At 38.7% G+C, this 16,243-nt stretch overlaps 1 protein-coding gene across 2 annotated transcripts in view; it reads right to left on the bottom strand.

Moving 5' to 3' along the window:
• Positions 1-3,774: 3,774 nt before the first annotated feature.
• FAM102B (family with sequence similarity 102 member B) overlaps positions 3,775-16,243 on the bottom strand; it is a 77,937-nt gene continuing 65,468 nt past the window's right edge. For both annotated transcript variants that reach the window (XM_030824964.1, XM_030824965.1), the window contains 5 exons: positions 14,683-14,778; positions 14,361-14,550; positions 14,141-14,268; positions 13,285-13,354; positions 3,775-8,011 (listed from right to left, as the gene is read on the bottom strand). In XM_030824964.1, the coding sequence (XP_030680824.1) occupies positions 7,969-8,011; positions 13,285-13,354; positions 14,141-14,268; positions 14,361-14,550; positions 14,683-14,778 (527 nt within the window). In that variant the 3' untranslated portion in view covers positions 3,775-7,968. The remainder of the gene's footprint in view (positions 8,012-13,284; positions 13,355-14,140; positions 14,269-14,360; positions 14,551-14,682; positions 14,779-16,243) is intronic.

Genomic DNA, 16,243 nt, shown 5'->3' on the forward strand with positions numbered 1-16,243 from the left:
CCCTATTTCTCTGTTGGGTTCTTAATGTTCCTGCTGAATTGTGTGTACTCTGCCTGCACACTTTTGCCTCCATTGCTGCAACAATCTCATTTCTTTCTACCTGCTCCACTTCATCCTGCATGCTAGACTCAAGCTAGTATTAGATTAAGCTGTGATCTGATTTTATTGTCTTACCCAGCAACATGACTCCCTGCTCCCACACATCACCCTTGACCCATCAGAGCCTTTGCTTTCACTTAACAGGCTCTGTGTGTTCTCACTGCTGTTTCCCACCTGGCCTTGTACATATGTTCTTTAACATGCTGCCCAAGCAGTGCTTTTGGGTAGAAATCTTCATGGAACTGTACTTACAGAATTTTTCATTAATCCCACACCAAAGGAAACAATTTTACTTTAAGCAAAATGTACAATGCTTCAAAGTCTGTTGAAATTATTTCAAATTTTAAAAATTACTGACAAGATACAAAATGTGTTTTTCCTTCGGTCTAAATTTCATGAACTATATGTGAAATAGCAGATAGCATCACTTGAGACAGGTAGACTTGAACTGAATCAACAGACGTTCAAGGCCAGAAGGTGGCACACTTTTCCTATTTTAAGTAGCTGCACATACTCGCTTTAAGGATTCCCCAATATAAGATTCAAAAAACAAGATGCCAAAAAATCTCAGGCATGCCAACTTTCTGCAGAGGTTTGAGGTTTTCTGCAGTGTATAAACTAAGGAAAAACAGTGTTGAAGTGGTTTGAAGATCTGCAGTGAAGTCAATTTCTTAAGAAACGGTTGAGGTGATACCTCAACCTAGCTGGGTTATAAATGCATGGGAAGGAGGTCTAAACATTCATTTGGGAAATTTTCTGACATTTCCTATTAAATAGGTTCACATGGAATAGAGATCACTGACCCAGGGAATGTCTAAATTTATGCCTGTTTAGGTTTCTTAATCTTTTTTTTTTTTTTAGAGAGAGTCTCACTCTGTCGCCCAGGCCGGAGTGCAATGGCGCGATATCAGGTCACTGCAACTTCTGCCTCCCAGGTTCAAGTGATTCTCCTGCCTCAGCCTCCCAAGTAGCTGGGATTACAGGCACCCACCACCACGACCCAGCTAATTTTTTTTTTTTTTTTTTTTTTTTTTTTTTTTTTTTTTTTTTTTTTTTTTGAGACGGAGTCTCGCTCTGTCGCCCAGGCTGGAGTGCAGTGGCGCAATCTCGGCTCACTGCAGCTCCGCCTCCCGGGTTCACGCCATTCTCCTGCCTCAGCCTCTCTGAGTAGCTGGGACTACAGGCGCCCGCCATCACGCCCGGCTAATTTTTTGTATTTTTAGTAGAGACGGCGTTTCACCGTGGTCTCGATCTCCTGACCTTGTGATCCGCCCGCCTCGGCCTCCCAAAGTGCTGGGATTACAAGCGTGAGCCACCGCGCCCGGCCACAGCTAATTTTTTTGTATTTTTAGTAGAGACAGGGTTTCACCCTGTTGGTCAGACTGGACACAAACTCCTGAGCTCAGATGATCCACCCACCTTGGCTTCCCAAAGTGCTGGGATTACAGGCTGAGCCACTGCGCCCGGCCTAGGTTTCTTAATTTTTTGTTACACTTTGTATAACGTGGAATGGATTAATTCCACCAGTGATTTCCTACCTATCATACAAATGGAAGGAAAGATTTCATTATGTGCTGCTACCAGGTAAGTGATGCATAGGTACGGGAAGCGAAGAAGTGAAAACAGGTGAAAGAGAAAGGGAAGGACAGAGAAAGAGGAAGAAAACCACCAGGTGTTGAAGAAAGGTGGGCCAAGTTGAAACAAGAAGGCTGGGTCTGAGAATTCCATGTTGGAGATTTGGACAGCGTCTGAGGGGGCAGATCAGAGTCCTGCCAGGTTCTGCTGTGATCTGGTACAAAATTATTCTGGGTGACCCTCTGTACTGGGGAGGAGGGTGGAGGGTTTCCCCTAAGAGTGTCCATACCCTACTCTGTCCTGACAAGAGACAGGGTGCTTTCTCTTTAGTCACATAACCTTTTTAAATCTGCACTGTCCAGGGAGGCCCTGACAATCTGCAGAGAAGAATCTGGGTTCAAACTGACATTAAACCGTAGTTCTTTATTAATATTAAATTGCTATTATAATTTGAATATCAGCAGAGGGACACTGTTGGCATTGTTTTTGCTGAGGACATTCTGGTCTAAGGGAATAGAACAGTCTGTATGAGGATATAGGTGACACTAAATACCATTTGTTAAGTCACGATCTTAAACTGTAATGGTGAAAAAATTTTTGTGGGTACATAGTAGGTGTATATATTTATGGGGGGTATATGAGATATTTTGATATAGGCTGATAGAGGCATGTAATATGTAATAATCACATCAGGGTAAATGGGGTATCTGTTACTTCAAGCATTTATCCTTTGTGTTGCAAACCATCCAATTATACTTTTTTTTTTTTTTTTTTGAGATGGAGTCTTGCTCTGTCTGTCGCCCAGGCTGGAGTGCAATGGTGCGATCTCAGCTCACTGCAACCTCTGTCTCCTGGGTTCAAGCGATTCTCCTGCCTCAGCCTCCTGAGTAGCTGGGATTACAGGTGTGCACCACCACGCCTGACTAATTTTTGTATTTTTAGTAGAGATGGGGTTTCACCATGCTGGTCAGGCTGGTCTCGAACTCCTGACCTCCAGTGATCCGCCTGCCTTGGCCTCCCAAAATGCTGGGATTACAGGCTTGAGCCACTGTGCCCAGCCCAATTATACTCTTAAAATGTACAATTAAATTATTTTTGACTATAGTCACCCTTTTTTGCTAGCAAATACTACGTCTTAATCTTTTATTTTGTACCCATTAACCATGCCCACCTCCCATACCCTATGCCCCAACTACCCTTCCCAGCCTCTGGTTAACTATCCTTCTACTCTCTATCTCCATGAGTTCAATTATTTTAATTTCTAGTTCCCACAGATAAGTAAGAACATGTGAAGTTTGTCTTTCTGTGCCTGGCCTATTTCACTTAACATAATGGCCTCCAGTTCCATCCATGTTGTTGCAAATGACAGGCTCTCATTCTTTTTTATTGCTAAATAGTACTCTACTGCATTTATGTACCACATTTTCTCTATGAATTCATCTCAGTGTTGATGGACACTTAGGTTGCTTCCAAACCTTGGGTATTGCGAATACTGCTGCAATAAACGTGAAAGTGCAGATATCTCTTCAATATACTTACTTCCTTTCTTTTGGGTATACACTAATAGTGGCACATTTAATAAGCATCTGTATGTCCAACACGAGAAATTAGTATGTGTATAGATGCTATACAAAGGCAAATTTTGGCTTGACGGACCACCGAGTGCCTAGAAAGTAGCATACTCTTAACAATAATGCCCACGTCTTTCATCACAACCCAATACGGTGTTGGTGTTATGCCCATCCTAGATTAGAAAATAGGTTCAGGCCAGGTGCATGAGCTCACACCTGCAATCCTAGCACTTTGGGAGGCCAAGGTGGGAGGATCACTTGAGCTCAGGAGTTTGAGGCCAGGTTCAGAGGGGAGTTTGTATTCAGCCTCAGGTTTGTCTCACCCAAAGCCCAAGTCCAAGCCACTGCATGGGCTGCCCAAGGGTTCAAAGAGAAATCTGCCACTGAGGGCGTCCAAATCTGTCCCATGCTCCCTGTAATAAAGAAACCCTCAGGGATAAGTTATTTTGGTCCTTTCATTTCTGTTTTCTTACCTTGGCACAATTTTCTGATGGAATCTTAACTGATATTTTAAAAGATAAAGAACATCTAAACTTTTAATGTATGATTTTTATTGAACATGTTCACCTTTACATTATTACAAACATTTTACAAATAAAAAATTAGTTTTTGTAAAAAAAAAAGGAAACATTTCCTGAATTATCACTGTATAGTTGAAACGAAGAAATAAAATATATAAATATGAAGGTCATTCTCCAAGTATTAGAACAGAATACTGATGGAATCACTTCAATAAAGTTATTCATAAACATTTGCATGGTTACCCACACACTGTATCACCTTCCAAAAAATCAAACACATGAGAGGAAGGGAAGCCTCAAATGAGATGTATCTAAATGTCTTTTCTCCATGGGATTTGGTCAACGTGTATCAGTAAGATAATTTCTTTGCTATATACACAAGATAAACATTTGAAAATGCAGAATACATTGTGTCAATTAAAAATTTTGTCAGCTTTGTCATATGGGGAGTAACTACACAGACCACCCACACAAACATTTAAAATATACTGTGTATATATTATCTTAAAAAATCGCATATGTAAGGGAATAAGGCCTTTATTTCCAGAGCATCTTAACATAGGATTAATATAGGTATATTCATCTTTTATATTTTAGACTTCAAATTCTTTAATATCTCAGCTATTAACATTATGCATAGTACCTAAGACAACATATGAGTAGTGGGATAACACAATTTCAACTACAGTACTTGGTTGTATTCACATGACGTACCATCTAGAACTGACCAAACAGAATTTCAGAACTGCCCAATTTAAAGACCTGTTAAGAAAATAAAATGCAACCCCGTCATATGAGCCCAGTTTGTCTCTCAGAGCGTTGCTATATATACTGGAAGCCTGACACTTCAGAGTATGTACTTAAATGAAGTATTTAATAATAATGTCAGCTTCAGCCTGCAAAGTGTTCTAGTCAGCATAGAAATCTGAAAGTCTCAAATTACTTCTGTATGTTAATTAAAACTAACTGCTGTTTGAATTTGAGTATGTTTTGTCTGGAGGTTAGTTGGAGATTTTTTTCTCCCTTCTAGCAACAAATTGGCTAAGTGGTCAACCTCTGTGGCTCACACTTTTGTAAAAAAAGCATATAGAAAAGAAACTAGCCTGGGCACAGTGGCTCACGCCTGTGGTCCTAGCACTTTGGGAGGCCAAGGTGGGAGGATCATTTGAGCCTGGGAGTTGGAGGCTGTAGTAAGCAACGATTGCGTCACTACACTCCAGCCTAGGTGACCGAGCAAGACCCTGTCTCTCTTAAAAAAGGAAAAAAAAAAAAAGTAAAAAAGAAAAAAGAATCTGGAATTTGGATATTATTCTGATAGTGTTAAGCTGGAATGGGAGGAGTGGTGGAGTTTAGGATTCTTGGTCAAGACTTTTTCAAGATCATAAGCACTAATCCACATTAGCTGTTGGTATAAGCAGCCTTCAAAAACACCACAAAGGGGAGTCAACCATTCGAGTGTAAACTGATGGCCCAGGGCCTTCTCTGCCCTTTACTAGCCTTCATGACCTGTCGGGTCTCAGTCAGCAGCTCAGGGCACAGGAGGTGGGTCTCCTAACTAGCCTGTGCATTCTCCCAAACAAGATATTTAAGACTCTTCTTTATCTCATCACAAATACACAGCTTTGAAATACCATTAGTCTTTTTCTCTAGGATATAATTAGAAAAAGCCAGGCATGGAGATAGAAAAGATATAATTAGAAAAAGTATTGTATACATCTGCAAATTCTTCACCACTGGGTGATTTGAAATTTGACTTTAATATTTAAAAATAAATTTATTAATAATCTAAATTTTCAAGTCAAATTTTCTAAACTCAAAACATAAACAGAAGTGAACTTGTTATTTAATAAACAGATTTTTTCAACAGCTATATGGTTAAGATTTTCTTAACCATGCTCTCAGAAAAGGAAAATCAGAAAGTAAGGCAGACACTTAGGCAATCCTTAGCAAGTATTTTGAAAGGACTGCACTGAAATTTGAACACAAAGTGTGCCAATGGAACGCAAAATAGAACAAAATAGATCCAGACTTTCGCTGACTACAGAAGACATAGACATTAGTTCTTTCTTCTTCCTTATCAGTGTTTCCATTTATTAAAATATTTGTTATATTTACTACTACATAGATCAAGGTGTATCTGATGGCTGCTAAGATTATAAAGGCATGATTTTTATGCTTTTCAAAATCTCTCTACTTTTTAAAAAGAATTCTGTGCCATTTAAAATACTGAGAACCAGTCTTGTATACAGAAGTGTCAGACCAAGGGCAGCCAAGGATGAGTAAGATGGGCATCACCCTGATTGCAGCATCTCTTACGTGTCTGATGAATGTCCTTACTGAACCCCACTTACAATCTAGTTTTATCATTTTCAAAACTGCAAAATCATTTGCACAGCACCAATAAAAATATAGCCTAGAAATAATATTTTGAAAATAGAAAAATATGTTTTTAAAAAATGTCACAATAAATATCTCTCTAAATAATATCTTTATATCTCTATAAAAAACTTCCTTTGATTTTTCCCATAATATATAATGAACGCATCAGTTCACGTGAAGACAGAATGCAAGTCTTTACCACTTAAGTCCCTTGGTTAGGCTAAAATGTTCAGATCAATGTTTTATTCTTAAAAATAAATCTTAAAAAATAAAAAGTATAATAACTCAGAACATTCTCTCTCTCAGAGTCTCTCTACATTCAAAATATAAAACAGGGTATCATCTTTTAAAAACTTCCAGAAGCTCTTTGTTAGAATAGTATTGGATTAATGCAGAATACTCAATCCTTGAAATATAAAAAACAGCAACAAAAGTCCTAATATTAACTATTCAAAATTTTTAAAACCTTTAAATTTGGATATTAATATAGTTGCCTCCTTATTTTTGCCAACGTGAAAACACCTAGACCAAAGTCATTCTATTCTGACATATTGTCTTTCTTGGATATGACTTTGAAAGTAAGAATTGGGGAATTACCGGTTATACAAATTCTACATTTTTCTTCACTAATAGTGATTCCAAGAAAGTTTAGATCTTTCCACACGGAAACTGTCATGTAAGAACAGAAAAACTCTAAGGTTTATCTGCTGTGCTGCTCAACTGGATCCAGACCAGGTATTCTTATTTTAAAAGCTATATTTGATATATATTATATTCTACTCTTGCCTCAAAACAAATCACTTTCGACACAGTGGGGAAGAAAACAGTACCTACGGAGAGCTAAAATGGAAACCTACCAGTCCGCATCAGTCATGGCAAGCAGCTGTCATGCTGCTACCCACCACCACTTCGGAAAACTGTTAGCCTCAGATAAGTCTGAATTTACATAGAAAAGGCTTCTCTGTTTCTGACCATATTACAATTCTCCTCTTTTTCTACATTTTGACTCCTGAAACTAGCAGATCTTAATATTCAATGAGTTAAGATAGCTCTTCTGTTAGGGTGCCCGACACAGTAAGTGTTAAACTTATTTTGAGTCTTTTATGTAGTGCTTGGGGTTGGTTCTGCAGCTCATCTAATATTAATGACAATTAACAATATATACTGCATAATAATGGCATTATATCCATTCACGTATCTCAGACTTAAATGCACTTGTTATTTCATTTATGACTGATACATTGAGAATTATGAATAAGCACATCACATGTTTAAATTGTAGTCTAACATTTTCCCAAAGCATGAACACCCACACTTTATACAATGCTGTAGGTAGTGTAATAGGGAAGATTTCCAGAACAGGAATTATAACTATCTTGACAAAATCTATAGGGTTTAAGTTATATTCATGTACTGTCTCTCAAACTAAAAAAACCAAACCATAGAGCCCAAATCTATTGAGCATCTTGATCACAGATTTTTACACTTGAATGCTAAAATGATACTCCGATGTGAATAATGCTGTTTTCTCCACTGGGGTGTTCTGAATGAAAAAGCAGGCTTTTCATTATGATGTGCAGTGACCACAGAAGCCAGGTGCTTCCAAGGCACACAGTGGCACAGTGCCTGGAGACTGCCATGCAGATGTTCTCCTTTGGTGGTTGGTACAGGATGGCGGTGGGTCCTTCCAGAGAAGAAACCAGCATTGGCTTTCCTCTTGATAGTTGAGGTTCATTTTCTATTAAGTGCTTGAATAAAATGCCTTGATACATCAACTACTCACATCTTAAATCCACAAGGAAATGTTTTCACCGGCTTGACTTCTAGCGTTTGATCACAACTTGTTCATAAGCTCCAGACCCCACCCTAAAACAGCAGTGGAAAAAAACTTCAAAATTTTGAGCTGTAGTGTTTGAAACTGTTCCAAGTAACCTTGCCCCTGGAGAGATGGGGCACTGGGTATTTTTCTACTAGATTTGATTTCCACAAGGTTTAAAGGCATCACGGATAGAAACTATGTGAAATATCAAATGTTTATCATTAAAACATTGGATTAGCCTAGATCCTGATTCTCTCACACTTATTCCCACAATAATCTATTAGAATTCCCCAATTCTTGACCTATCGACAAACGGTGGCAGGAAATGCTCTTCAAACATGTTTATCTATTCATTCTAAAATAGGTCTCATCCAAGAGCATATGTTGACTCTGGCAGTGCATCAGGACTCGCACTGAGTTGATGATGGTCTTCAGGTGTCATAATATTGTGGCATTTTCATGGCAGGGTCTCATTCTGTTGCCCAGACGGAAGTGCAGTGGCGTGACTGAAGCTCTCTGCAACCAGAACTCCTGGGCTCAAGCAATCCTCCTAACTCAGCCTTCCAAAGTGCTGGATTACAGGCATGAGCCACCATGCCTGGCCTATTACTGCCTGAAGTTATCATCAGGTACCCATTTCCCAATTTGTCAAGATGTTAGGGTATACCCTACTACTTGTCATTTTACCCTGAGTGTGCCTGAGTTTAGTAAGCCCAGAAGCAACCACCATGACTAGTGTCTCCCCTTAATGGCATTTTAAGAGGAAATTCTAAATAACAGAAGTAAGGTAGTGATTACTAGCCCACCACGGACTTGGCTGGACTTCTCAGTTGATTGCCCAGAAACTCCTGTTCTCACAGATTCATTCTACAGAAGAAATAGGAACTTCCTCAACAGAATTCCAGTGAGCACCCATTCATACCTACAGAAAATCAGAATTTGAAGAAACCATGGTGGGCAGCACGGCACACTGGCTTTTAGATGCCCTTTTAATTATGTTCTGCCTCTGGCCATGATGAAGTAACAGGAACCAGACTTTCCCTCCTGCCTTATATAATTAGAAAACCGGATAGAATAAGTGAAATGACAGTTTGCACATACTAGACAACAGGCAGTGCAGGACTGTGGTCCCAAGAAACAAGAAATAAATGAAGAGAGCCCGACAACTGCCCCAGCTAGCTGCCTGAAGCAGTTTCCTTCAGGATCTTCCGAGCCTGCAGTGCAGAGAGGAAGACCCCAAACACAGCCTGCTGGTCTCTCTGAGTGGAGGAGTCAGAGATCAAAGCTCGGCGGGGCTAGGGACTAGAATTTGTAGATCTGAATAACAGAAGGAGGGGTTGGGGAAAATAATGGCTGGAGAATTCCAAATTTGATGAAAACTGTAAACCCATAGATCCAAAAAGCTTGATGAACCCCAGGCAGAATAAACACAAGGAAAAACATATCAAGGCACATCATAGCCAAAGTGCTAAAAACCAGTAATAAAGAGAAAATCTTAAAAGCAGCCAGATATGAAAGACAAATCACATACAGAAGAATAAAATAAAAATACAGGCAGACTTCTTGTCAGAAAAAATTTAATGTCTCTAAAGGCAAGCAGGCAGGTGCACGCTGGTCCCAGCAAGAAAACCCAAGTGGGCCAGGCTGTATCCTGGGCAACATAGAAAGACCTTGTCTCCATAAAAAGTTAAAAAGGAAAAGCTGGGCATGGTGGCTCACACCTGTAGTCCTAGCTACTCAGGGGCTGAGGCAGGAGGTTCGCTTGAGTGAAGGAATTGGAGGCTGCAGTGAGCTGTGATCACATCACTGCGCCCCAGCCTGGGCAACAGAGTGAGACCTTGTCTTTCAAAAATGAAAACCAAACAACGTTACATAAGTCATCTAATTTAATCTTACATTCTATGAGTTCAGTATCTTATTTATCACTCTCATTTTATAGGCAAGGAAACTGAGACTTACAGAGGTCAACAGTATCAATCAATAGTAGAAGAGCTAGGACTTGACCCCAGGCAGTCTGATAAGACAGCCCATGCTTTTGACCATTTACTATTTAAATTCCTTTTGGTTGAAGGCTTGGCACAATGGCTCATGCCTGTAATCCCAGCACTTTGAGAGGCTGGAGTGGAGGATCACTTGAGGCCAGGAGTTTGAGACCAGCCTAGGCCACACAGTGAGACTCTGTCTCTATAAAAAAAAAAAAAAAAGGCTGGGCATGGTGGTGCACGCCTGTAGTCCTAGCTACTCAGCAGGCTGAGCCCAGGGTTGAAGGCTGCAGTGAGCCGAGATTGTGCCGCTGCACTCCAGCCTGGGTGACAGGGTGAGACCCTATCTCTTAGAAAAAAAAATTCCATTTGGTTGGAACTATATTTTCTGCTGTTCCTCTACCTAAATTAATAAAGCCAGGGCTTACTGAGTATATTATGTCATTCACCCTTTAAAATTATTCCATGAGATAGGCATGGTTATTCCTACTTTTCAGCAGAGGTAACTAAAGTTCTATTGAAGTTAAGTGATTTACTCAGGCCCCAAAAGTGGTCTGGCTAGGATGTGAACCCAAGTCTCTAACTCAAAAACACATGTTCTCTCCATCATTCATACCACTGTCCTCATAAATGTTACTTTTATACCTGGTTCCCCCTGCTACTGGTCTTTCCTTGCTCTGATCTACCCTTCAAATTATGGCCAGTTATTTTTCTAAAATGCCAATCTGATAGGTCACTTCCCTGCAAAGATGGCCAATGGCTCCCCACTGTGCACATGAGAAGAAGAAACTTTGTTATGGCAAGTGAGGCCCTTTACAACCTAGCTCAGAGATGCCTGCCAACCTCATGCCCCTAAATACCCTTTCACAATGCCCCCTCCTCAGAAGAACCTGAACTATGTTATATTATTAATGAGCCAGTAAGATATACTGGTTAAGTACGATGGGATTTGGACTCAAAGAGACATGAGTTTTAATCTTGGTTTTACCACTTACTAGTCTTAAGGCCCGGCTAATTTTTGTATTTTTAATAGAGATGGGATTTTGCCATGTTGGCCAGGCTGGTCTTGAACTCCTGATCTCAAGTGATCCACCCGCCTCAGCCTTCCAAAGTGCTGGGATTACAGGTGTGAGCCACCACGTCCAGCCTAAAATTATTTCTTTGTATCTTTGTTTCTATTAAAAAAACACCAAACTAATTGTAGTATGTTGTGAGCACAGAAAGATACTACTACATAAGAATTGAATAAAAAATATATATGTACCTGTGCCTGGCACATAACTAATAAATGCTCAATGCTACCTATAGTTGCTATATGTTTATTATGATATAATTATATATTATAATTACTGTACTTATAAACTCATTCTATTTGTTACCAGGAGTATTTGTATTCATCATATTCACCTTATAAGCCCCCCACTTATTCTTTAGTCTCCCAAAGTCTCTCTTCAAGTGTGAACTCTGAGGTCCTGTTTCTGTTCTCTCAAACTTCCCTCTACTTCTCTCTATTACAGTATTTATTATAATGTTACAATTTTTAGTTTGTCCATCTCATCTGTAAAAAAGAGTCAGATGGTAAATATTTTAGCTTTATGGGCCACAGAGTCTCTGCTGCACCACTCAGCTCTGCTACTGTAGCGTCAAAGCAGCCGTAAACACTATACAAATAAACAGGCATGGTTGTGTTCCAATGAAACTTTATAAATACAGGCAATGGGCCAATTTGGCCTACGGGCTATAGCCTGCCAGCCCCACGTACTAGACCATAAGCCAGCAGAGGGTAAGAGCTGGGTCTTTTCTACTTGCATCCTTACCCACAAATTGGCCCAAGAAAAAGTTACTGAATTTAATAAGCAGATGAGTCAATCAAAGATCTCAATAGTGTTACATCTTCTGTAAATCCTTTTTCACATTACTCCCTGAAAGTAGCTTTATATGTCTCTCTCTTACCTACTTATGATATCTGATTGTAGTTAATCGTTGATGTAGGTTTTTGCTGTTAGTCTATTTTTGAGCCTTGTAATGTGCTGGACAAATAGGAGGTACTCATTAAAATGAGTATTAGTAAAATAAATGAATGCAAAATTCTTTTAGGTTTAGACCACGAGATAATGCAATAACTGTCTTGGTCCAAGGGGCTCCCCCCCTGCAACTGTGACTCACTCTGTAGTTGTGCAGGGACTCTACATAAATATGACATGGAATGGAATTAGGGGTGCACAGAAGTGTGGGGAGCAGGTTGTTAAGGAGCAAGGGAGTGATTAGAATTCCTATACTGTCCTCGGTGTCTGTGCTTACTATTATCTGCTGCAGTGCTGATAATCAGTGGTAAGTTTGGCAGGTGACTTTTCTTCATCTGCATCTGAATAACTAGCAAAATGGTATTTGGTTTTTCAGAACTTTTCTTTTTTTTTATTATTATACTTTAAGTTTTAGGGTACATGTGCACAACGTGCAGGTTAGTTACATATGTTTACATGTGCCATGTTGGTGTGCTGCACCCATTAACTCGTCATTTAACATTAGCTATATCTCCTAATGCTGTCCCTCCCCCCTCCCCCCACCCCACAACAGGCCACGGTGTGTGATGTTCCCCTTCGTGTCTCCATGTGTTCTCATTGTTCAATTCCCACCTATGATTGAGAACATGCGGTGTTTGGTTTTTTGTCCTTGCGATAGTTTGCTGAGAATGATGGTTTTAATATGTATGGCAGTGGGGTGGAGAAAAGGAGAATACAAGAAAGGTTAACAGCAGCTTAAGTTGCTCAGTGGCTGTGTAACTGTTCAGAAAAGATAAGACCATTGACTGAAAATGTAATTTTGCTTTGCTCTTCCTAAAATATCAGACGAGCGATGCACAGTGGTGCATGCCTATGGTTCCAGCTACTCAAGAGGCTAAGGCAGGAGGATCACCTGAGCTCAGGAGTTTGAGGCTACAGTGACCTATGACTGCACCACTGCACTCCAGCCTGGGCAACAGCCCTGTCTCTAGAAAATAAATTAATAAAAAATTAATGTTTTAAAAGACTAAGAACTCTTTTCTAAATGTCCTTTTATATTGCAGCCTTCCCAACGGTCTACTGGTCCTTGACTAATACACTTTAAAAATACTGCTAAGGAAATTAAAAACTAATTTATAAAATATAATGTCAAACATACCCAGAATTAAGGAAACTGAGAGCTACACTAAGAGCTGTAACTCTTCTCATGTAACTACTACTATCTGTGTTTCCTAGCTTCAGCTAATACAAACTTTGCAACCATCATACTCTACTCATGATTTTTTTAAAAAAAATTAGTCTATATTTTAATAAGACACTATTTGTACTACTTACCTATTTGGAAGATGATGACTGCCAAAGGTTGTACTTCCCCCAGGACCCACAAATAGCCTTAGTCCTTCTTCTGCAATACACATTTAAAATGTTTATTACATGTACAATTATTAGACTATTGTCAAATAGTATTGATATTGTAATAATTCATATTTTACAATTCAGTTTATTAGAGAAATAAACAACCTAAAAACCAAAGTGACATACATGTTTTAAAATTGGCAATTTAAAAGATACTCTAAAGGTTATTTCTCGTCAATGTTTCTAAACCTCTTTTTCTTGTAACTGAGTAATGGAGATAGCTCTTCCTACAAATTTCCAAAGTAAGGTTTAATTATTTCTCTTTACACCCAGCTACATAATGAAAATAAGTCCATTGTTAAGTGCTTTCTATTCACATCAACATGAATAATTATACCTTTCAAATTGGTAGCATACAAATTTTCAGTTTCAGTGAAAATTCTAAGGAGGGAATGAAGGATTCCATTATTCACTATTGTTCTAAGACCACCTCCAAATTACAACAGTGGCTTAAAGCACTTATAACCAAAGCAGATGTAGATACCTATCATTAGGTATACAAACGTTATAGACATCAAGGCATAATTAAAAACACAATAAATGTTTTATTTAAAATTGATAACTTTTAACTAAAATTTGTTCTTTTTCTAAATTCAAAATTCATTCTCATTAATAAATGAGCTATAAAGTTATCTTGAGATTTTTATGGGCATGAAATTTACTATACAAATATGCAACAGTCAGTATCATGATGTTCTGAGCCTCTTTACTGCTGACTACACAGATTACAAAAACCTGGATTGCAGGAATCTATGCTTAACAGTTATCTACACACCTTCCGCACTGGAATCTAGGCTGAAGTCTTGACTTTGTAATATTTTCTCTACAATGTCATCTGCATCCACCCTGGTGTCATCAACTCGCTTCAGCTGAGATTCTACAGAATCTTGTTTCACTGGGCATCTTTGAAAAGAATTACATTTTTTCCTTTTTATCATGTTATGAAAACAAAGTTTTTTAAAAATTAAAATTTATTCTTTAAACTAAAAGGATACCTGCTGAGTTTTTCTGAAGCTGTATCTTCTTTATCAACTGTATCAAGATTTGGCTCAGCGATTTTCTGCTCAATTTCATCACATGGCTCTAGAATACTTTCAACTCCTGTTGATGTGCTTCCCACTGAGGTATTTCTCCTGTGGCAGAGCTCAGAGAAACTAGATGACCGGGAGTGACACGTGCTATACCCTGTCAGAGAAAATCACCTTGGATATAATACTCATATCAAACACTCTGCAATCTGACATCGTTCCCCCACACCACAGCAGTTTCAAGTCCCTTTGAAACAATAAGGAATTCAACTTCACTGTCAGCCTCTACCTGATACTTTTGACTGCTGGCTTGCATAGCTTGATGTTCTAGAATGTCCACAGGCACCAAGTTCATCTGGAACAGAGGCACTCTTTGCTGAAAGATCTGTAATATGTCATAACATGATGTCATTCTTATTGCCAAAAAGTTAATGGTCAGTTTGTATTCTAATCTGCAGACTTTATAAACTCCGCAAGTTCATTATCAAAACAGTAAGTTACAAAATGAGGGACATCCTTTTAAGTCAGTACAATGGAAATAACTGTATTGCAAGATATACAGAGTATTTAAATACCTTAGTTCGCTAAAGAATTATATTTTTCATAACATTAAAAAATTTATTTCGGTCCTTTATTAGTTCAGTCTATGCAATAAACTCCTGTTTTTCAAAACATTTAACAGCACTCTATCTTTAAACTGCTACAGTTTTAGTGTTCAGTATTTCTCTTAATAAAAATGACTCAGATGTATTCTTATAAATGTTCACAAAATTGGTAGGTTTTAGTGTGGTTTCTAAGGAAATACTGCTTCCTTAAAAATCCATCACAACAGCAAGCTAAAGAGTACTCTATTACTTTAATGTTAGTGTTGCTAGTGCTAGGCTATAATTTGGGCAATGTCTGTGGCTTAAATCAACACAGCATGGGATGTAGTACTGAGAATAAAAGTTCTTAAGAAGGTGATCATAGTATTCAGATTCAAAGTAAATGTACAAAAGGCAGTGTCAAAGCCATTTCTAATAGTTTCTGATCATGTGTATGTTCCAGGTGCCAATTATATATTTTCAGAACCAGGCTTCTTCCAGAGAATGCAGAACTGTGACCATTTTCCCTAGGACAAAATCATATTTGGAAACAAGAACTGTTTTTAACTTAGAAGCAGAAGGAAAGCAACTGAGTAACATAGCTATTATAGCAGCTATTCTATAAATGATACTGCATGCAGTTGGACCAACAAATGCTGCAAAACAAGGAAAACACTGGAGTAACCTGGTCCTTCTGCAAAGGTTTCTCATTTCTGGACACAGTATAAGTGGCCCAAGCATCTCTACAGTGGTCCAAATGCAAACATTCAGCAAAATCTGAACTCAAAAAGTTGGTTCATATCGAGTTATGCAGCGCTCTTTACTTCTGGGTTTGGCCCAGATCTTAAGTCATCCACATATCTTCTGGTTTTCAAAATTTATTCATTCAATCAATATTTATTAATATTTTACCAAGTCAGGTGCCTAATACTGTACAAGGTATAGGAAGTACAAAATAAATAAGACACAATACATGCTTAGAGTTTAGAGGTAGAAGCAAAACTTATACTATGTGGTAAGTACAAAAATACAAGCACCAAAAAGCAGCTATTAAGAGCTCCAAAAGACAGTGCATCTGACACAACCTGGTAATGGGGGAAAGACTTCACAGAGGAGGTTAACCCCAGGACTTGAGCAATGTATGGGAACTCCTGAGCTAGATGAGCAAGGAAAGGCACCGGGAAGAGCATGCCTTCTTTGCAGGGAAGCAGATCATTTGGTAAAGTTGGCATATAGGGTAGTGGAGTATAATAACTGAGGGAAAAG

Source organism: Nomascus leucogenys, chromosome 12 (genome assembly GCF_006542625.1).
Source record: "Nomascus leucogenys isolate Asia chromosome 12, Asia_NLE_v1, whole genome shotgun sequence".
NCBI lineage: Eukaryota > Metazoa > Chordata > Mammalia > Primates > Hylobatidae > Nomascus > Nomascus leucogenys.